Consider the following 22,914-nt stretch of genomic DNA (forward strand, 5'->3'; position numbering starts at 1 on the left):
ATCTAAATTTTGCATCCTATTATTCATATCGTTACAGTGTAAATCATAAGTCAACTTTTTTCATTAAGTAATACTTTCAGAAAAGTAATTTCAGACAGTATTAGAAAACAAAGCACAATAGCAAAGATAATTAATTTTCATATCAAATATGTGATGGTTTTCTTTATTTTCCTAGCTCCTAGGATTTTTTGGCAACTGCTATCACTTCCACATGTTTGTACAATATATAAAATTACATTACACTGCATATACTACACAATCACACTAATTATAGTAAATTTTGATATACATATAGTTAATATTGCACACCACAACATACTTGCTAACTAAAGATATCAAGGAAGATGCTGAAATTGTCGAAACCATTTGAGTTTACATTTCCTTAACTTTTTAGTGTCCATTTTTGAAAAGTTATATGTATAATGATTCTGACACTTTCTAGTGCTCGGGTTACTTTATTTGTTATAATATTGCCAAGTTTTAGCTAAATCTTAAAATTAATATATTTATCATTCAGTTTGTAAAGCTTTGGTTTAAATTTTATACTTGCAGGTCTCCAATAGTCAAGCATCACCACAATCTGCTACTACACCAAGGATGGAAAGTGCTAAAGGAACCACAATTGCTACCTCTTCTAGAACTCCTCCATCACTCAGTCTTCAGGGTCCCTTGTCTCCTCCTGTGTGTCCCCCAGCTCCATTAGATGAATTGTCTCCAGACAGCATTGATGCTCATACATTTGATTTTGAAACAATCGCTCATCCAAACTTAGAGCAAGCCCTTAAGCAAGGGTCTTTAGACTTGGATTCACTAGCAGAAAGTCCAGAGTCGGACTTTATGTCGGCTGTGAATGAGTTTGTAATAGAGGAAAATCCATCATCTCCTAATATAGTAAGTGATCCGCAAAGTCCAGAAATGATGGTGGAGTCCCTCTATTCTTCAGTTATCAATGCAATAGACAATAGACGTATGCAAGACACAAATATTTGTGTAAAGGAGGATTCTCTAAATGCTCGCATGGAGAAGTGTAGAGTTGTTGCCCAGGAATCACAATTTAATTTAAAAAACATAAAAGACGACCTTTGTCACTTTAGAACATTTGTACAAAAAGAACAGTGTGACTTTTCGAATTCTTTAAAATGTACATCAGTAGAAATAAGGAATATTCTACAAACAGTAAAACTTTCACTTGAAAAAGCACTGAAAGATAAACATCAAAAAGAATTGCAATCTTTGAAAAGTGAGTATGAAACTAGAATTGATACATTACTAGAAGATGTTGAAGAAAACAAAAAAAAGATTAAAAAGTTAACAGGAGACTTAATAGGTCTTGAAGAAGTTTTGCAAAATAAAGATAATGAATTTGCGATGGTGAAGAATGAAAAAGAAGCCGTTGTTTGTCTGCAGAATGAGAAAGATCAGAAATTACTTGCATTGGAAGGCCAAATGACGGATCAGAATTGTGAAATTAAAGAACTGAGACTGTCACGTGAGATGGTATTGGAAGATTTGAAAAAGTTTCACATTGAAAATGATGAAAAAATCCAGCTTTTGAGGGCAGAGCTTCAGAGTTTGGAACAAAGTCACCTTAAAGAATTGGAAAACAATCTACAAATCAAGCATACGCAGGAATTTGAGAAACTAATAGCTGAGCACAAGGATTGTTTAGATAAGTTAAAAAAAGAAAACCAGCAGAGATTCGAACAAATGCAGGAATCTCATGCAGCAGTTGTCCAAGAGAAGGAGCAACAGATAGAGAAGTTAAAACTCAAAATTTCTGATCTGTTTGATGTGAGGTGCAAATTAGAAGTTGAACTTGCCATGAAGGAAGCAGATACTGATGAAATGAAGATTTTGTTGGAAGAAAGCAGAACTCAGCAACAGGAGATCCTAAAGTCCCTTATTGATAAGGAAACTGAACATTTAAGAAAGGAGTTAGATAACTTAAACCATAAGATTCAAGTTAATAATGATGAATATCAAGTGGGCCTAGTAGAGCTAAGAACTTTAATGACAATTGAGAAAGATCTGTGCATTTCAGAATTAGTGGACAGACACGAAGAAGAAACAAATGTTCTTAAAATTGAATTAAACAGAGTAACCTCTTTACATCAAAAAGCTTTTGAAGTAGAAAAAAGTCTCAAAGAACAAATAATAGAACTACAGAGTAAGTTAGAAGTGGAAGCAAATGCCCTAGAAAAGCAAAAAGAGGAAAAATTGGCTGTGTGTGAACAGAAGGACAAATTTGAAGCTGTTATCCATAATCTTGAGGAGGAAAAAGAACTGTTAATAACTAACCAAGAACAGGAAAGAAAACTACTTGTTCAAAGGCTCAGTAGTGAAAAAGAGGATGCAATACGTATAACCCTTAAGGAGTCTGAATTACAGAGGGAAGCTGTTGAAAAAGAACTCTTGGAAAAAATACAACTACTTGAGATGCAAGTAAATCAGAGGTACTGTAAGAATTAAGTTGTACTTTGTTAGTGATCTAAAAATAAGACAATTCAACCATTTTTATGGTGTACTGCATTTACAAGGTAGTCTACAATACACCACCTTAGTTACTAGACATTTATGATGCAGTTTAACTATTTTGACTTAGAGTTTCAAACTGTTAAGACTCATATATGATAACATTTTTTTTGCATCAGTGGACTCTAAATTAATAAATTAACTCAAGATATTTTGTAGAGCTAAGTTAAATTACTGTTCCTTAATGTTCTGAAAAGAACTTCCAAATGAGTAGTGGATTTAAAACCACGTTTAATACAGGCTTTTAAAAAAAGTCAGTGTCTGTAATTAATCTTAAGGTTTGAAACATTTTTAAATGTTTTCAAAAAAATAGCGCTTTTGAATTTCAACTTCGTAAACTACTGAAAAATGTCGCACAGAGATATTAAGCAAAAGCAGAGTTTGATAGATTCATTTCTTTAACATCACACCTTTTTATCCTTGCATTTGGAGTGTGCAATATTATCTTCTCGCCGTCTTGTCCAAAAAAAAGACAGCTATTTAAAAAAAATTGGAGTAACTCAGGGTTGGTTCTGTGTAAATTGTATATCATCCACATTAGTTCAGGGTACACAGTCTGCAAAGATCTAGTTATGGTGCTGGTCCATGGTGCAATGGAAATTTTAGAAACGAGTATATTGATATATGGTACATGAAAGCTGCTTTAAGAAACCATATTCCTTTTTTGGCAACCAACTACTCATTTGCTGGCAGCAGATAAACCTGCCACTTGCTAGCTGTTCCATGATAACTTACGTGAAATATATCATATTATGCCTCTGAAAAAAGTGCGAGTCTGGCAACCAGAAATTCATTAGCTTTACAGAAAAAAAGAGATCAAATGTTGTTTTTGTTTAAGTGCTGTGCAAACTTCATTTACTTTCATAGTCACATAAATATAACAGAGGGCGGTATTTTGTTATTTATATTGTTAGCACTTAGTAACCCCAATAAAAAATACCATTGTGCTGGGCATAGTACAGATGAGTAAGAGAAGTACAGATGAGTTTTCAGTCTAGATTTGATGATGTGTGGTAGGTAGACAAAACTCTCAAATGGGCTTGGGGAGTAAGTTGAGAATATGAAATACCAATGAAATAGAGCTCAGCAGAAAAGCAATGTGGCCCAAGATTTGGATACAAATTTAAATTAGATCTTTCTTTTCTTTTTAAATGTCAGTGAGTGTGATAGAGTTCTAAAATTACTGCTTCTCTAAATGTAGAATTCAAAAATATTATACGTTTGCAGTACAAAATTTTAAAAAGGTGAAATTTGATTGAAATACTAGTTTTATCCACGTCAGTTTGATTTTGACACTATCATTTGTATAGTGAAATCTCTAACTATTGTCAGTACTACATACAAAAAATTTACATTAAAAGGTTAAGTTTAGAAAGACAAGTACTCCTTAATTCAATGCAGCTTTAATTCAGCCCATTTATACACTATGGTAGTCTTTAATTACATGATCACATACTATTTTTTCCATAGCTCGCCTGCCTCATTCAGTGCTCAGAGTAGGTGATGTTTACTGAAGGGGTAACAATCCTCTACTACAGTGGTTCTCACCCAGGGGTAAGCGTATCCCTGAGGGTACACAGAAGTCTTCCAGGAGGTACATCAGTTCATCTAGATATTTGCCTAGTTTTACAAGAAGCTACATAAAAATCACTAGCGAAGTCAGTACAAATTAAAATATCATATGACTTGTTTGTTCTACTCTATATTCTATACACTAAATTGTAAGTGAAATATTTATATTCCAATTGATTGATTCATTTTATAGTTATATGGTAAAATGAGAAAGTAAGCAATTTTTTTTCAGTAATAATGTGCTGTGACACTTCTGTATTTTTTTGTCTGATTTTGTAAGCAAGTACTTTTTAAGTGAGGTATAACTTTGGAGTACGCAAGACAAATCAGACTGCTGAAAGGGGTAAAGTAGTCTGGAAAGGTTGAGAGCCACTGCTCTACTGAATATTAAGTGACCAGCAGTTTTTCAGAGGCTTATAACATTGCCAAATTTGGGTGTATTTTCACGAGGGTGGCAAAAAGAACATCCTTGATATCAGTGTGACACCCTGCCAAATATCATATTCTTGCTCCCAAGGCAAGGAGGTGGTAGAGCTTCTCAGTGAAATAGTTGTAGGAATTAATATAAGCAAAAGAGTGTCGTCTCTAATTTCGCTTGGACATGGCTGAACTAGGAGAACTGAAACTTTCCAAAAAAAAATATTCAGCCTGAGGCAGACACCCAGCATAGAAAAATTCATCCCAGGCAGTTAGTTGGGCAAAGATATAATAGATTAAAAACAGGATCTTTATAGTAGCTTACAGTAAAGTTTGCCAAATAATTTCTATCTGTATTAGACAAATTTCCATTAAAACAGGACTTGAAAAAGCTATTAACCAGTGACAAATAGGAAGCTTTCCATGGCAGTTGTGGGGGATGTGTACACCTGCTCATATCACCAATAAAATTGCTATGATGGGAGATTTCCCAGAAGTGTTAGGGTTTGTCTACATGGCTAAATTAGTGAGCAGCAAGATAAGATATACATTTACAGTGCACTAGCTATTTCACACTAACTCCCCATGTGGACATTCTTACTGTGCACTAAAAGTGCCTTTGCATGCTTTAGCTTAATACTCTTTAAAGTGTACTAAGCTAAACCACCCAAGGTACTTTTAGTGCACAGTGTGCCCACATAGGGACTCAATGCAGACTAGCAAGTGTACCGTAAATTCTACCTTAATTTGCTGTGCACTAACTTCTTGTGTAGAAACGCCCTTAATGTAGTCAGAAACACAGATGTGAGCTCTTTTAATGGATTCATCTGTGTGACTGGATGACTCAGGAGATTAATAGGATATGGAGAATTTCATTAGAAGATCACTAGTTCATTTGGGTAATGACAAATATAAGCAACTAATGTCTGGACAGAAGCCCATATGTAAAATGACTATGGGGTAATGACAAATATAAGCAACTAATGTCTGGACAGAAGCCCATATGTAAAATGATTCTGTCCCATTCCAGTTCTTCTTGGATAAGGTCTTTTCTCCACACAAGAAAAATTGCCCTCCAAAATTTAACTCTAATTCGCACCCTTGTTGGCCATCTTAGAAAGGTGAAAGATAATTCAGTCTTCATACTAAAACTAACTTCAAATGTCTATTGGTGGTCTCTGTAGAACATAATTGAAGCACATTAACAGGCAACATGGTAAAGCTTTCCCTTTCTGTGTTTTCTTAGTCCATGAATAAAAAAGCAACACATAATGTAGCATATGCTGCAGAAATATCCAGGATGGGGAAAGTTTTGCAAATAGAGCAGTTCTCCCACCCATTATGAATCAGGTAATGGAATCTTTTCTGTTCATGTAAAACAGAAAGGTCCTTGTTTGTAAGGTCTCATCCCAAATATGCCCACGCTGTATACTGCACTTTAATAAATAAATTCCCTTCACAAATGAAGAGTTGAGTTGATTGTTGCATGATTTAAACTTGTTCAAGGAAGTCTAGATATTTCAAATCAGGTTCCTAGCTCATTAATCCATCCATTCTGAATTGCATAGGTGTACAGGGGAGAAAAAAAGGGAAAGCAACACTTATCCAAGCTTCTGCATGTACACAAAGCAATGTATGCAATATTTGCTATGATATTATACATGCATTGTTTTGTTTGTGTAGGGCCTAAAGTGCTATGTTTTTTAATAATCTAGCTCTGCAAATATACCTCTACCCTGATATAACGTGACCCCATATAACACGAATTCGGATATAACACAGTAAAGCAGTGCTCCGGGGGGCGGAGCTGCGCACTCCAGTGGATCAAAGCAAGTTCGATATAACGCAGTTTCACCTATAACATGGTAAGATTTTTTGGCTCCCGAGGACAGCGTTATATCGAGGTAGAGGTGTAGTGCATACTTAAATGTTGTTGATCTAAGCACCATATTTTCAAAGAATAATGTACAACTTTTAAAGGTATATTACTTTTTTAGATTAAGGGAGTTGTGTGCTTTCACGAGTCTTAACTATGTTCAACTTTAGGCCCAGTTCCACTCTCATTGGCAATGGCAAAACTGCAATAAGTAATGGTGGCTTGCTTCATCTTTCAGACACAGAAATGTACTCACTGGGTAAACAGTTTTATACTTTTTTTGTTTTGAAGCCTTTTAGCATGAGTAAAGTACAAGAACAAAAGTGAAAAAGTAATCAAATTTACAGTTTAGTATACTGTAAAGTCTGAAACTTTTAATCTCTAGTACAAAAGTTGCAATGATTTTTAAAAGTGCATATTGTCTGTTTTATATAAAGGGATAGGAATTTTGATTATTTAAATAAAGGTAATCAAATCTAGTTGTTGTTTTTTCTCAAACTGCATTAGTTTTAGACTTGTTGTTACACTTTGAGTCTCAGGTTTATTTGAAATACCATTATAGTTGATAATGAATGAGGTCACATGGGTCTGTAAGGAAAGGAGGAGGAAAGGGGGAAATAAATTCAGTGGTTCCTATTATCAGTTGCTTAAATATAGGTTGTAAATCTAAAAGAGCTCTCTTGTTGATTCCAGCATTAGTAACTGAGAAATGCAGCTAATCAGTTTCTTCTGCTCACAGCCAGCTATTGCTTTGGTTGCAAAGAAAATAACACAAGTGCAGTTAGAGAATGAGAAGGAATTTGCATAAAAAATATGGTAGGCACAGAGATGGGAATGGAAGAAGTGCTTGGAGAGATGCACAGAAACTGAGCATCATGACTAGCATGGCAGGGTATGTAATAGGAGACAAGTTTCAGTAATTATTTTAATATATGGACCTTGATGCAGGAAGATTTTGAAAGGTCTAGAGGTGTGGGGAGAATGACTCCAGATTGTGAACGTTGGCAATGGAGGGTAGAATTCTCAGCAGTAATAGAGAATTGAGGAAGTGAAGAAAGATGACTAAACCCAAATTCTGTATTTATATTAAGGTTAGAGCTGATGACATACCTTCCATTGGTATGTTTAAGATATGATGATATGTAGGACTGGACAGAAAGAGGGAGGCCAAGAGTAAAGCACATTTGGAAGTGGTCATCACAGAGATAATGGTTAAATCTGTGTCTGCGCACTGTCATATAGAAATAAGATGCACGAAGAACAGGTATCAACTTACGACAGAGGCTTGTTGAACCCCATCAGAAAGGTAAAGGGAATATGAGCGACTGCTAGGGGAGACACTTAGCGGTAGTCAGATAAGTAGGAGAGCAAGAACAATGCCATGAAAGCCAAACTACTAAATTATGAAGATACTTAAGAATATGGAGGGGGAGGAAGAGGAGGAGAATGAACCATAAGCCCCATGACTTAACCAAAGAGAAATTGCAGATAATACATACTTAAAATAAAACCCAGTCATTTTACAAAACACAACAATCTGAAATATCAATATCAGAAGCACTCATCATCCTCAATAAAATGTAACAATATTTGAAAATAGCTTTTTAATTACGATGCATGCTTCTGCCAGTGCTAGCAGTAATAGACATGTTTCTGAAGAGTGGATGTCAGAATTTATGACATTACAGGTGATAGAATTGAAGTCTCTGAGATAGAACTGTGGAAGCCTACAGTAGTATCCCTGAGAAGCCCTTTTTCTGAAGAAAACTTTTTTTTTTTTTTTTTTATGACTGGCATACATCATCTTAGTTCATTGGTGTGTTACCACAGCTGATGGCTGTACTTCACATATTTAAAATTTTGAGAGATTTGGGACTTAATTATTAGGAATCAGTGTTATATATAGTTATGGATGGAGCAGAACTCTTCAGATTTTATAAATCAAAAGTATAAATCTACTTTTCTATCCTGTCCACATTCAGCAATCTTCATACTGGATTTTCATCTGCTTCCAGAGGAGGAGACAGAGACTAGACATTATCCATCAGTTATATTCCCAGGTTTAGGACTATCCACTAGGAAAACTTGCCAAAATTCTTTTCTTTCACATGCTGATACAAGGAGGCCTGGAACCTGCCTGGAACAGTCTTTCTAATATAGAACATTTTAATTCCATTAAGACTTTTTAAAAAAGTAAATAAGCTTCTTTTTGGCAATTTTAAAATTGAGTGCAAAGCAATTATAGATTATACTCGGGACAATTCTGTTCCAAAAAAATTAAAAATTCTGCACATAGTATTTTAAAATTCTGCACGTCTTATGTGTGAAAATAACCAAGTAATTCATACCCTGGGTCTTTGTTGGAGCAGACGGGAGTGTCTGGCTCAGCAGGACAGGGTACTGGGGCCCCGAGCTGGCAGGGAAGGCAGGGGTAGAAGTAGTCTTGGCACATCAGGTGGCAGCTCCCAAGGGGGGTTCTGTGATCCAACTCGTCACAGTGAGTTTCCCTTCAAAGATCTCCATGGCGCAGGTCATCCTCACCCCGATGGTCTCACAGATGTTGGTCCCCAATGGGGCGGGATCGCTCCCCGTCCCGGCACAGGTCTCCATCCCCCCGGTACCACTCGTCAGGCAGGCACAGATCCTCGCCCTCGCTGGTTGCCGACCAGGGTTATCTGGCAGACTCAGGCCTCAATGGCTCCACCCTGGTCGCCAGAAGGGCAATGGTCGGACTCAAACTGGGAGTTCAGCCCCTCGCCAAGGAGGGATGATTCGCCACCGACCTTCGAAGCCGATGCGGCACCCTGCAGCGCCGGCATGGCAGCAGGGACACTAGCCCACTCAATGGCTGCACTGGAACCCATGGGGCGTGCCCATAATGCTGGTCCCATATTCCCACCAGTCCTCCCTTGCTGCCTCAGACAAACCATCCCTGGCATCGCTGGCACCGGAGTCGGAACACGGTACCGAATTCAACGTGAGGGCAGTGCATTGGACTCCATTACCTTAGAAGCTGTCCCTGGAAAAGGAAGGGGAACCTGCCCCTCCACCAGTGGTGCAATCGTCGTTGTCGTTTCCAGACGAAGTGGTGGCAGATCCCTCCCAAATGGGCAATCTTCTCCCTCCCCTCCTGCCCCCCCCGATGACTTCAAAGAGCACCAGGTCCTCCTTAAAAGGGTAGCTACCAACTTGAACTTAAAAATTGAGGAGGTTGCGGAGGAGTCCAACGATATCTTTAACGATATATCCTCCTCCACTCCAGCACAGGTCACGCTGCCTGTCCACCCAGGAGTCCTTAAGATTGCCAAATTGCTGTGGCAGACCCCCTCTTCGATTCCACCTACTTCTAAGAAGGCGGAAAAGAAATATTACATCCCTGCGAAAGGGTTCGAATATCTGTATACACACTCTCCTGCGGTGTCACTGGTCATGTCTTCTGTTAATGAAAAGGACAGGCAGGGCCAAGTCAGTGGCACGCAGAAAAGTAAAGATGCCAAGAGACTGGACTTATTTGGCAGAAATATTTGACAGCAGACCTGCAATTTCGCGTGTCTAACCCTTTTAGGCCAGGTACAGTTTTAACCTGTGGGATTCCTTTAACAAATTCAAACAAGCCCTCCTGCAGGACCAAGCAAAGGAGTTCGCTGCTTTGGAGGACGAAACCACAGTGGTGGCAAGGGGGACCTTCAAATGGCTTCAGTGGCAATGAAGTGCAGCTCCTGGTTGCAGTCCTCTGGGTTATCCCAGGAGATGGAGGCGACTGTACAGGGCCTCCCTTTTGAAGGGTTGGGGTTCTTCTCCCAGCTTACAGACTCAAGACACCATGGCCTTAAAGGCTTCCATGCCGCCCTCCGCTCCTTGGGCCTCCATACTCAGCAGGCCAGGAAGCCGTTCCGCCCTCTGTTTCCTCCACCTCCATAGTCTAAGTCCTGGGGGACTCCCCAGCTAGGCACCTACAGGAGAAAGGAAGAGACAAAGGGTCCAAGCGGCAAAGCCCATCATCTTCCCGTTCGTCTGCTCAGCCTGGCCCTTCCAGGAACCAAGGAGGCCAGAAGCAGTCATTTTGAGGGTGCACTCGAGGACGACGCCCCAATCACCTCTCAGGATCCACCCTCTTAGTCGTTCCTCGACTGCCTCCGCCCATTCTGTTCGGCCTGGTCTTGGCTGACCTCGGACTGTTGGGTGCTTGAAGTAATAGCCTCAGGTTACATGCTACAGTTCATGGCCGATCCTTCCTCCACCCCCCTTCCCCATCCCTCTTCAGGGACACTTCTCATGAGTAACTCCTTGTCCCAAGAGGTCGAGAACCTCCTGTGCCTGGGGGCGGTGGAGGAAGTTCCTCAAGATATGAAAGGAAAGGCGTTCTACTCCCACTACTTCCTAATCCTGAAAGCAAAATGGGGCCACAGACCCATTTTGGACCTGTGTCATCTCAAGAAGTCTCTCAAAAAGTTGACTTTTCGCATGGTCTCTCTGGCCTCCATCATCCCCTCCCTGGTTCCAGGAGACTGGTATGCTGCCCTCGACTTGAAGGACACACATTTCCATTTTATCAGGGCACAGGTGCTTCCTTCATTTTACGCTGGCCAGCACCATTTCCAGTTCACGGCATTGCTATTTGGTCTCTTGTCAGCCCCAGGAGCGTTCACAAAGTGCATAGCACCAGTGTTGTTCAAATTTACCCATTCCTCAATGACTGGCTAATAAAGGGTTGATCCCAGGATCAGGTGCAGCAGCATCTTGATCTGGTTTGTTCCTTCTGTCGAGACCTGGGTCTGTTAATAAATGAGAAAAAGTTGACCTTAATCCCAGTACAATTCATAGAGTTCATTGGAGTGGTCCTCAACTCTACTCAGGCCAGAGTCTTCCTCCCCAAGGCTCGGTTCCAAGCCATGGCAGACCTCATCTTGTGCATGCAAACCCAACCTCTTCCCACTGTCACACGTGCCTGCACTTGTTGGGCCACATGGCAGCCTGCACTTATGTGGTATGGCACGCGCGGCTCCAACACAGGCCCCTGCAGGCATGGCTGGCATCAGTCTACGTCACCCAACAACCACAGTATGGACTGTGTAGTCAGGGTCCCGGATCATGTACTGTCATCACTCACCTGGTGGCAGAGTCCTGCATTGGTGTAGGAAGAAGTTCCCTTCGTGGCTCCATCCTCGTCCTCTACCCCCGTGTCTCTGATGCCTCAGACCTAGGGTGCGGAGCCCACCTGGGCAATCTCAGCATGCAAGGTTGTTGGTTGAGTTACGTCCGGGAGCTCAGAGCGGTTCGCGTGGCCTGACAAGCCTTCCTACCTCACTTAAAAAATAGGGTGGTCCAGGTCCTGATGGACAAAACAGCGGCTATGTTCTCTATCAACAAGCAGGGTAGAGCCAGATCATCTGCCCTTTGCCAGGAAATCCCTCAGTCTCTGGAACTACTGTATACATACAACACGGCACCCATCTCGTAGGCCCCCGGGGCCTGGAATGCTTTGGCAGATCACCTCAGCAGGACCTTCTCATTTCGCCATGAGTGGTCCCTCCACCTGGAAGTGATCATCTTCATCTTCCAGAGGTGGGGAACTCCCCAGGTGCATCTGTTCGCGTCCAGGCAGAACAGGAAATGACATGTTTTCTGCCCGATTCAGGGGATCGACAGACTCCCTGTTGGATGCTTTTCTACTCCTGTGGTCGGGGGCTTTGTTGTACACCTTCCCTTCAGTACCACTGATTACAGAGGTACCTTCCCTTCAGTACCTCATGAAAATCAAGCAGGACAGGGCAAAGGTGATTCTCATAGTGCCGGCTTGGCCGTGCCAACACTGGTTAGGCATGTTGCAGTCCTCTGCATCTGAAAATGATGGCGCTGCACCTGATGGTTTGGCTGCTGCATGGTTAAATGTGGAGGAGCAAGAATGCTCAGCCGCTGTCCAGCAGGTCCTGTTGGGCAGCAGAAAGCCCTCCACCAGAACAAGTTACCTGGCCAAATGGAAGTGGTTCACTTGTTGGACCTCAGATAAAGGTATTCGGCCCGAGCAGACTTCGCTGCAGTTGATCCTGGACTACCTTCTGCATCTCAAGCTCCAAGGCCTGTCCCTTTCATCTATCAAGGTCCACTTGGCCGCTATCTTGGCCTTCCATCCACCGCTCGAGGGTAGGTTGGGTTTTGCCCAGGACATGACTGCCAGGCTCCTAAAGGGCCTCAAGCACCTCTACCTGCACATCGGGGATCCTGTTCTGCCATGGAACCTGAATCTTGTGCTGTCATGGCTCACAGGACCCCCTTCGAGCCTTTAGCTTCCTGCTCTCTCCTTCTCCTTTCTTGGAAGGTTGCATTTCTAGTTGTGATAACATCCACCCACCAGGTCTCTGAGATTAGGGCGCTTACCTTGGAACTGCTCTATACGGTCTTCTACAAGATCCAGCTGCGACTGCACCCGGCTTTCCTGCCCAAGGTGGTCTCACAGTTGCGTACAGGCCAAGACATTTACTTATCTGTCTTTTTTTCAAAGCCACATAAATAGGAGGAGGAGCATAGATTGCATTCCCTAGTCTAGACATCAGGAGGGCGCTTCTACATTGAAAGGACTAAGCCATTCTGCAAATCGGCGCAATTGTTCGTTGCGTTGGCTCAAATAATTTCTTCTTGGATCACTGCGTGCATTCGCTGCTGCTACGATCAGGCAAAGATGCTACCTCCAGCAATTGTAACCACCCATTCAACCAGGATGCAAGCCTCCTCGGCAGTTTTCCTAGCCCAACTGCCTATCCAGAACATCTGTAGGGCGGCCACCTGGTCATCTGTCCACACGTTCACGTCCCATTACACAGTCGCTCAGCAGGCCCGGGACGATGCTGGTTTGATAGAGCAGTACTTCAAGCCGCTAGACTGTGAACTCCAAGCCCACCTCTGAGGATACTGCTTGTGCATCACCTAGAATGGAATCTACATAGACTCATAGACTTTAAGGTCAGAAGGGACCATTATCATCTAGTCTGACCTCCTGAACAATGCAGGCCACAGAATCTCACCCACCCACTCCTGTAACAAACCCCTAACCTATGTCTGAGTTATTGAAGTCCTTAAATCATGGTTTAAAGACCTCAAGGTGCAGAGAATCCTCCAGCAAGTTACCTGGGCCCCATGCTGCAGAGGAAGGCGAATAACCTCCAGGGCCTCTGCCAATCTGCCCTGGAGGAAAATTTCTTCCCGATCCCAAATATGGCGATCAGCTATACCCTGAGTATGTAGGCAAGACTCACCAGCCAGCACCCAGGAAAAAATTCTCTAGTAACTCAGATCCCACCCCATCTAACATCCCATCACAGGCCATTGAGCATATTTACTGCTAATAATCAAAGATCAATTAATTGCCAAAATTTAGGCTATCCCATCATACCATCCCCTCCATAAACTTATCAAGCTTAGTCTTGAAGCCAGATATGTCTTTTGACCCCACTACTTCCCTTGGAAGGCTGTTCCAGAACTTCACTCCTCTAATGGTTAGAAACCTTCGTCTAATTTCAAGTCTAAATTTCCTAATGTCCAGTGCAAACACTTGAAGAAAAAAGAGTTACTTACTTACCTTATTGTAACTGTTATTCTTTGAGATGTGTTGCTCATGTCCATTCCATTGCTGGCCTTCTACCCCTCTGTCGGATTAATCGGCAAGAAGGAACTGAGAGGACATAGAGTCGGCAGTGCCTAATATACCAATGCATGAGCGCAGCACTCAAGGGGGTGCTACAGCCAACCCTACGGATACTGCTAAGGCAAAAATCTCTGACTGTACGTTGGCGTGCACACACCTATAATGGAATGGACATGAACAACACATCCTGAAGAACAACAGTTATGAAAAGTTAGGTAACTGTTTTTTCCTGTGTGCGTGCAGTGGCTCAGAACTCCCCCAGGAGTATGTTTAAATTTTGTTCTTACGCTGTTAAACTACTTTGAATTAGCAAAAATTTCATTTGTAAATGAATTCATTCCATACTATTATGAAACTGGTATAATTCCAGTGCGGTTTGACTAAAACCTTAAAATTATTTTCTGGCACCCCCTTTCTTGTCCTTCACTCTCTCTGATTGTAAGTGGAAAAACAGTACTAAAACAATTGAGACTGTTATTTATTGTGTATTAAAACAAAAGATTTCAGGAATAATGTGTGTGACACTCGGCTACATGGACCACAAAGTCAGCATATGAAGGAAAACCGGGTCAGAATAGGATGAACAAATCCAAAGATGTTCAGACAGGGTCCAGATAAAGAGAGGAGAGTCAGTAATTGGATAAAAAACTTTAGGAAGCTGTGCATGGCCATAACATGTAGCAGTTCTCCACATGCCTGGACTTACTACTTCTGAGTTAGAGCAGAAAAAAGGAAAAGTTGAAGGCCGGATAAGGCTATCGAAGAATTTGGACACAAGATAAGATTGGCAATGCTGGAGCCAATTCAGAAAAACTGCCCAGAGCCAGAACACCAAACATAACAAAAGCAAGACACAGACAGTCTGTGACTATAAAATGTTGTATTGTAATTCTTGTGTAACAACAGGGTGGGTGAAAGAAATAGTATGTATACCCTTGTACCTTGAAATTAAACTAAAGCCTGGGGTCTTATTTTAGTTTTATCAATTACATACAACAGATTGGTTTTGTTTTTTTGGAAAAATATGGCTTAGGTTAGACATTGGCATGCTTCTAGGAAACCAGCAATGCTGCAATGTCTGAGATTTTTTTTTCAGGAAATAGAAGACTGTAATTATGGTAAGTTGCTGGACAGGAGACCGTTGATAAAGGCTTAAGGAGAGAAATCTGGGAAAACCATGCAGATCAAGGAGACAGCACAGGTTTTCAAAAGTAAATCATATGAAATCATATAGGAACTATGGGACTGTGAAAATAGGATCAGGAAACTGGATGCTTTTGGTGGTGGAGAAGATATAGACTTATAGGTTGAAAAGAAAAGGAAAAATGACTTTGTTTTGAATTTGTGTACAGAAAATTTTCTTACTGTCAAATACATTTAAGCAAAATACACTTCTACCCCGATATAACTTGACCTGATATAACACGGGTTCACATACAACGCAGTAAAGCTCTGACATGCTGCTCTGAGCAGCGTGTTAAGGGTGCTGGGCCAGGGCTGAGGGGTTGGATAAGGGACAGAGGGTCTCAGGGGCTCCCCCCTCAGCAGGGTCTAGGAGGCAGGAGCTGTGGGGGAGCAATTTTGGGGGCCCCGCAACCCCAGAGTGGCCCGAGGGGATTAACGGGGGGGCCAGGAGCAGCCCGCTTCGCTTCCCTCGCCCCAGCCACAGCCATGTCGCTCGGGGAGGGGGGTTGGGGAAAGGGATCCCCCCCACGCTCACCGGCAGCGGCGGAAGTGGAGCAGCCCACTCCACTCCGCCAGCTCCCAGCCGCGGCACTCTGCTTCCAGTCACAGATAAGTGCGGGACCTTTCCCCACCTCCCACTCCACCCCCCAGCGACACGGCTGGGGCTGGGGCAAGGAAAGCGGAGCGGGCTGGGGCCACATCGCTCCACTTTCCGCTGCCGGTGAGTGCAGAGGGCATCCTTTCCCCAACCTCTCCCCACTCACCGGCGGCGGGAAGCGGAGCAGCCCGGCCCCAGCCCGCTCTATTCTGCCAGCTCCCAGCCGCGGCGCTCCGCTTCCCTCCGCAGGTGAATACGGGGGGCGTCCTTTCCCCAACCTCCCCAAACTCAGTGGCAGGAGGAAGCGGAGCGCCGTGGCTGGGAGATGGCGAAGTGGAGCGGGCTGGGGCCACATTGCTCTGCTTCCCGCCGCTGCCGGTGGGTGAGTGCCTGTTGGGGGTGGGGTGTGTGGATAGGGGTTGGAGCAGTCAGGGAACAGGAAGCAGGGGGGTTGGGTAGGGGGTGGGGTCCTTGGGGTGATTAGGGACAGGGGTCACTGGAGGGGGCGGTTAGGGAACAAGGAACGGGGAAGCGGGAGCAAAGCAAGTTCAATATAACACGGTCTCACCTATAACACGATGAGATTTTTGACTCTTGAGGACCACGTTATATCTGGGTAGAGGTGTATGTATTATATTTGTTTAAACTCATGAGGAAATGTGAACGGCTTCTGGGAACGAAGGGTAAACATGTATATATGTTTTAAGGGATATTGAAAGCAATCTGCCAAACAGTTTTTAAAAATTGAACTTGTACCCTCTTTTTTTGGTTCCTTCTGACTTTTTAAAAATAACAGAAAACCCTCCCCAAAACTAAGTGGCTGCGAAAAAGAAATAAGGGGAAATATACCAAATGCTCCCCTGCCTCCTTTTCCTATTGTTGCATCCATTTACCAAATGGTGGAAGTGAAAATTGATGATGGAAATTGATACATAGGTGTGACAAGAAAAAGGTCTAAACTACATAATCAGATTATTATTTTGCACGATCACTTTTCACATTTAAATAATATTTTGGAGCACTTGTGTGTCTGAGTACATACATACATATGTTGGACAAAGCCCATCCTTACTTTTTTGACCAGGTGTTCTATTTATTCTGGTATATACGTCAACTAGGGGAATGAGTTGTAAGCTCCATTGAATGATCTATTGTTCATTGTCTCATTTTAAAGTACATATGAAATTAAGAAAGCATCCTTGTCTCCTTCTTAAGGAGGATGCCAAATGCTCCTTTAATCATAGGGCATGTATTTGCTATCTGAGTGCACTTCCGTATTTCAGAGTTACATCCTACCCTTATATAACGCGGTCCTTGGGAGCCAAAAATCCCTACCGCGTTATAGGTGAAACCCCGTTATATCGGGGTAGCAGCGGCAGGGCTCGAGCGGTGATTTAAAGGGCCCGGGGCTCCCCACAACGGCCAGAGCTCCGAGCCCTTTAAATAGCCGGCCGAGCCCCGCTGCCGCAGCTCCGGAGTAGCAGCAGCAGGGCTCCAGCGGCGTCTGTCACAATTAGGTTGTATTCTCTGAACATTGACAAGTTTAGAATTTATATATAAAGCCCTACTTAATTTGTGATATTGCAAATCCTGCAATATCAGGCTTCCATCGCAGTTTTGATTTTAATTAGCTTACTTTGCACAGTCCACAATTTTGCATATATTTTGAGGTTTACAACACACACTTTTCTTCCATTATTAAAGTAGAACCCCATTTATCTGAGCTGTCAGTGGCTGAGGCTTGGGCTGTCAGCCCTGAGCATTAATGACTGGACTATAGTTGCAGCAAAATGTCTCGTTATCAAAAAAAATTAGCAAGCATAATATTTGAGTGCTTACATTGTTCAAGCAATTTTTTCTTAAACAAATAGGTCTTCCCTGGCTTTTCCAAATGACTTCAATTAATAAAGGTCCGTTATTACTTTTCTGCAATTTTCCATGTCTTGTCCGCAACTCATCTACAATTATTTGACAATCATCCCGTGATTCAAATAGGGCTCTAATTATATAACAGTGAGGAAGAATATTCAGTTGTGTCACACAGGGAAAACCAAATAACTTTCAGTGTGATACAGTGGATCAAAAACAAGGTGACAAAAACCATGAGTTAAACAGTCTGTCTGCCTGGTAACCTAAATCAGTAAGATTAAGAAAAATCAGCCAAATTGTAAAACATTTATAATTTAATGTAGGTTAATTCCTCCAGGAGTAGCATCTTCCATGTTTTGCATGAATAATTGCTAAAAGTGGGACTAGAGGCGCTCCACTACCATGCTGTAACAACCACTTTTATAGTAGTCATGATTGACAGATCAACCTTTCACAGTAGCTGGATGGTATTCATACCAATTTCCATACATTTAAAAGTGCCAGCTGTTAAGTTACAATGCCAAAAGACATTTATATTAGTGTTCTTTGTTTTAAGAAGTCTTTAAAAAGAATAAATTCTGCAAAACTTATCCCCATAGTGTGAGCTCTTCTGTTCAGGCATAAATTACTATTACCTCATCCCAGTCATAATTGTTACTATTCTATTACTATTTGCTCCTACAGTTATGTGATTGGCTTGAAATCTAAAAATAGAGTTTAATAAATGAACCCTTTATTTAGGAGTGGCAGGAAATTTTGAATTGCATCCCTGGCTTGTACAGTTTGAGGGAATGTTTAACTTAGATGTTTTAACACGTCTGTGTACATTTCTAACAGCATTGTTAAGCAACAAGTTTTGACAGCAGCACAAACACTGAAAAAGTATGTAAAAATATTCTGTGAAACTTATGCAAGAGACCATCACCCTGACTAGAAAACCTGTCTAAAGAGATTGAGGCAATCTCCCCATTTTGATTAAATTTCAACTCCTTTTTATGTTAGAAGACTATCTTCATTGAGCAGTCAGTTTTTGTTGGTTCTTAAAAAGCCATTTGAAAGAAAGGTGTTACTGTATAATGGAAATTAGATTTTTAAAAAGGTACATTCTATGATTGCAGTGAGAAAGGCATGTATCTCTAAAGATACAGTCCACCAGGATTCTCACTGCTGAATTTCAGTTTCTTAGGACTTCCCTAGCTTCTGAAGTTTTTTCATCCCTAAGGACAGTCCTCAAAGCTGAATTTCTGCCCTTGGAACCTTTTAGTCAGTTCCTTTTGAGCACCATCAATGAAACATGCTCAGGAGCTGTCTCTTTTATGTCCCAGTCTTCCAGCCAGTCTGTTATTAATAAATAAGAGCTCACTTCAGCACTTTAAGGACTTTCAGTGACTATCCTCAGTCTCTTGAGACTTATTTCTCAATGCTTTGCTCCTTGTTTTGACACCTAATTCCTATACTTCAAAGCTTGCTTTGCAATTTAGTGTTACTTTTCAGCAATATAATGCCTATTTTTAGCACTTTCATGCTTACAGACTTAAACACTTAGCTTTGGTGTCCATGTTTCAGTGCTGTTGCTTCATATTTCATGGCTTCAGGCCATGTCCATGTAGCCGAACAATGACTGTAATGGACAAGCATATCCATTGCTCTATCTTTGGAGTAAGGAAGGAGCAGGGACTCATCAGGTTTTTCTTTGCTTGTGTTTATCTGTTCTTGAACTGTATTTCTGTAATACATATTTAAATTCTAAAAATTTTCTTTTAAAGTCCTTCCATTGAATTATCTGCTGCATCAAGCTTGGTTATTGAGCTTCAAGAAAAACTTGAGGAAGAGAAAATAAAATTTTTGGAGCAACTTGAAGAGCAAGAGAAAAGAAAGAATGAAGAAATGCAAAACTTTAGAATGTCTCTGACTGCAGAACAGCAGGTAAAGGAGTCATCAAATTTGATATGTTCTTTCTGGGATTTTAGAGATTTTTGATTTTTGCTATCTCTAGTTTGCCATCTGGTACTTCCTAAATTCAGATTGTCATCTGACAGCATATTATATAAAATGATATTACATTTCATGGTTCAGGAACTTAATGGACTTTTATAAGCACATTCTCTGGGACTTGGGCGAAAGGAGTCCAGTTTAGGGGAAGTGTTACTATGTCATTGTTTTTTCTATAAGCTCGTGTTACCATAACTCTTCTCCAGCCAAGAGGGCTAAATTTGAGCTCCAAGGTAAACTCCATTAAACGTAACTTCTTATGAGCCATCGAACTTAACTGCAAAGTCTCTCTGAGCAATATTAAACTCTCTCTTTCCAACACCAAGCAGTTCATCGTCACATGACTGTTCCCAAACAGCCAGTTCAGGAAGAGACTGAGTTTTAGAATCAATTTGAACCTCCAACTTTGTATTTTACTGTAGATTTATAAACATCGCTCTAGGCACCCATCCTATGCTAGTCAATAAATTAAAATACAAAACCACCAAAATAAGATTGGTCTCATAAAAATATCCTCCAACTCCTACCATTCCCAAAAGTATTTTAAAACAATTGATTTTGCAGCATGGTTAGAAAGTGAACAAATGTGGGCTCTGGTGGACCAAGGGTGAAAGTGAGGGTTACAAAGTCAAAGACTCTTTGTGGAGCATGCCCTGCCTTGCAGCTTCCTCTCACTAATAGATTGAAAAGGGAACTCCACTTGAGCACCTCTTCCGGTTTCAGCAACATCAGTATGGGACAAGGACTGAGGCACAGCACTATTTCTAGTCATTTGAGCCATCCAGCTTTTTGGACTATAGCCATCAATTGCTAGGGGCAGAAAGAGGAGAAGTGGGTAGAATCTTCATGGACAAATGAACATTTTCTAAAAATGTGGGTGTGCAAATATACTGAAACCAGAGCAGATCTTACACAGCAAATAATCTGAGCACTAACAGATATAGAAGTGTTTGACATCTACATTCATTTTCAGTGTTGTAGGCTGTGAATGGAGTGCAGAATGTCACTGCCCATCCATGTGTCCTTTTTAGAGGATTTTAATTAAGATTTCATGGCCATAGAACAGATGATAATTAATAACATTCTGTATAATAAGTTGACTTTTATAAGATTTCTCTGACCTTAGTGTGTCAATACATAGCATGCCATTTTCCCCATCAGCAGCAGAGCATTTGAGGAAAGATCTCCCTAATGGCATTCTGTTAAAATCTCCACTCTTCATTTTTTTCGGGGCAGTTTGTTTTCACATGCTGCAAATCCCACAAAATGTAGCATCTTTCCACCTGTTTAAAATGTATTGTAGCAGTAAAAAATGCTGGAAGTGTATCTGATTGGTATAGCAATCACTGGACCTTTTTGGCTCATTCATCTGTGTTCAGTATCTTTAGAAAATTACTTGTTGGTTTAGTTTGTAGTGAACTATATAAAGTTTGCTTTATTATATCTATAGTAGCATCCAAAATGTTCTATATACTGTACAGACACAGGGAAGACAAATTCCTTGCCCCCAAAGAGCTTACACCTTTAAGGTATGCAGATAGATGATGACTAGTGAGGGAAAGGGATACAGCTTACAAAACAAGTCAAGGTGATGACTGGCACACATCTGTCTAGTTTCATTTCTTAATTTTTTTTATTATGTAATTACTACCTCCAGTTGCCCCTCTACTAGGTTATTAGTTGGTGATGGGGATTTGAATGGAAAGTTGTAAGGTGAAGACAAGAAGCTTGAACTTGATACAGTGCAGAAAGGGAAAGCCAATGAAGTGATTCATGGAGGAGAGTGACAAGGACAAATAATTGCATGAGACTGTCTAGCAGTTGTTTTGTTAAAAGTTGTTAGTTTGTGCTAATTAGTCAGGACTCTTACTAATTTGTGTTAATTAGTCTGAACACCTGCTTGGCATTGGGAAATACTGCCTTCCAAAACATCATGCAGTGCTCTGAAATCTATTTCAAGTTCATTCAAAGTATTAATATTTTAATGTGGTCATATGAATACCACATTTTGCTTATCTCTAATTGTAAATAACTTGGTTTAGTACAAGATCCTACAGCATCCACTCTAGTCTTAAAGAATAACTGGTTCTGAGAACAGTGTGTTACTGGATTTGTCAAGAACCAGAAATGGACAGATTCAGTGTTTTAATTTAATTGTATTCTTGAATACAAAGGGCCTTATTTACACCTAATATATTTCTTGTGATTATTTTATTAGGACTACAAATGTACACCACACCTCACAAAACAAAATTAGAACCAGTCCTAACCCAAAAGCCCTCATAATTGAACTCCAATTAAAACAAGCAGGGAAACATTTCCAGTATATGTATCCTTTTATCAAAAATGTACTTATTTAAGCTGATTTCCTTGTCTTTCAGTTTAGTTTGGGAAACTGCAAATGGCAATACTGTGGGTTCTTCCTTGTTTTCTGTCTTACATGTGTTGCTTTCATTTACACTGTACTATTTCTACCTATGCTATTTCTGATTTTTCAGACCAATTTTAACACCGTGCTGACAAGAGAAAAAATGAAGAAAGAAAACATAATAAATGATCTTAGTGACAAATTAAAAACAATAACCCAACAGCAGGAAAGGGATAAGGGTAAGTAAATATTCTGTCAACACTGATAGATTTTGAAATAGTCTACATTCAGTTTCAATCCAAATAATTGTTATAATATCCTGAGCTGCTTTTTTTAAAATAAAAATCTTTACATGTTTCTATTATCCTCTAGATTTGATTGAAACACTTTCTGAAGATCGTGCTCGATTACTTGAAGAGAAGAAAAAACTTGAAGAAGAAGTGAATAAGATGAGAAGCAGTAATTTTATTCCATCAGCTTATTTACCTACAGCTTCAGAATCTTGTGAAGCCTGTGCACCTGATCTCCCAGTTGAAACAGAAAGAGTGGCTTCAGAGATTACAGATGAAGGAAGGCTGGATTCAACAATGGAAACTAGCATGATGGCTGTACAGTAAGTATATAAGAGGCATTATATTAAAATATGTAGACTATATTTAGATCATTACACCAGTGTATAGTTGAATATTTCAGTGTATCAATGAGCTGTTCAATTAACTTCTTTTTACTCATCTGATATTCTTGCTCAAAATGCCTTTTTTGAGATGCATGTATAAAATGTTAAAATGTCACCAGCTATCAGAAATGTGTTTTTTAGTGACTTAGCAGAGAAAGAAGTTAAAGCAGTGGTTCTCAACCCACGG

General features: G+C 40.8%; 1 protein-coding gene across 3 annotated transcripts in view; it reads left to right on the forward strand.

Moving 5' to 3' along the window:
• RB1CC1 (RB1 inducible coiled-coil 1) overlaps positions 1-22,914 on the forward strand; it is a 191,624-nt gene that overhangs the window by 130,762 nt on the left and 37,948 nt on the right. For all 3 annotated transcript variants that reach the window (XM_054018330.1, XM_054018331.1, XM_054018332.1), the window contains 4 exons: positions 553-2,453; positions 19,458-19,617; positions 22,182-22,290; positions 22,424-22,664. In XM_054018330.1, the coding sequence (XP_053874305.1) occupies positions 553-2,453; positions 19,458-19,617; positions 22,182-22,290; positions 22,424-22,664 (2,411 nt within the window). The remainder of the gene's footprint in view (positions 1-552; positions 2,454-19,457; positions 19,618-22,181; positions 22,291-22,423; positions 22,665-22,914) is intronic.

This window comes from Malaclemys terrapin, chromosome 2, assembly GCF_027887155.1.
Source record: "Malaclemys terrapin pileata isolate rMalTer1 chromosome 2, rMalTer1.hap1, whole genome shotgun sequence".
Lineage (NCBI taxonomy): Eukaryota > Metazoa > Chordata > Testudines > Emydidae > Malaclemys > Malaclemys terrapin.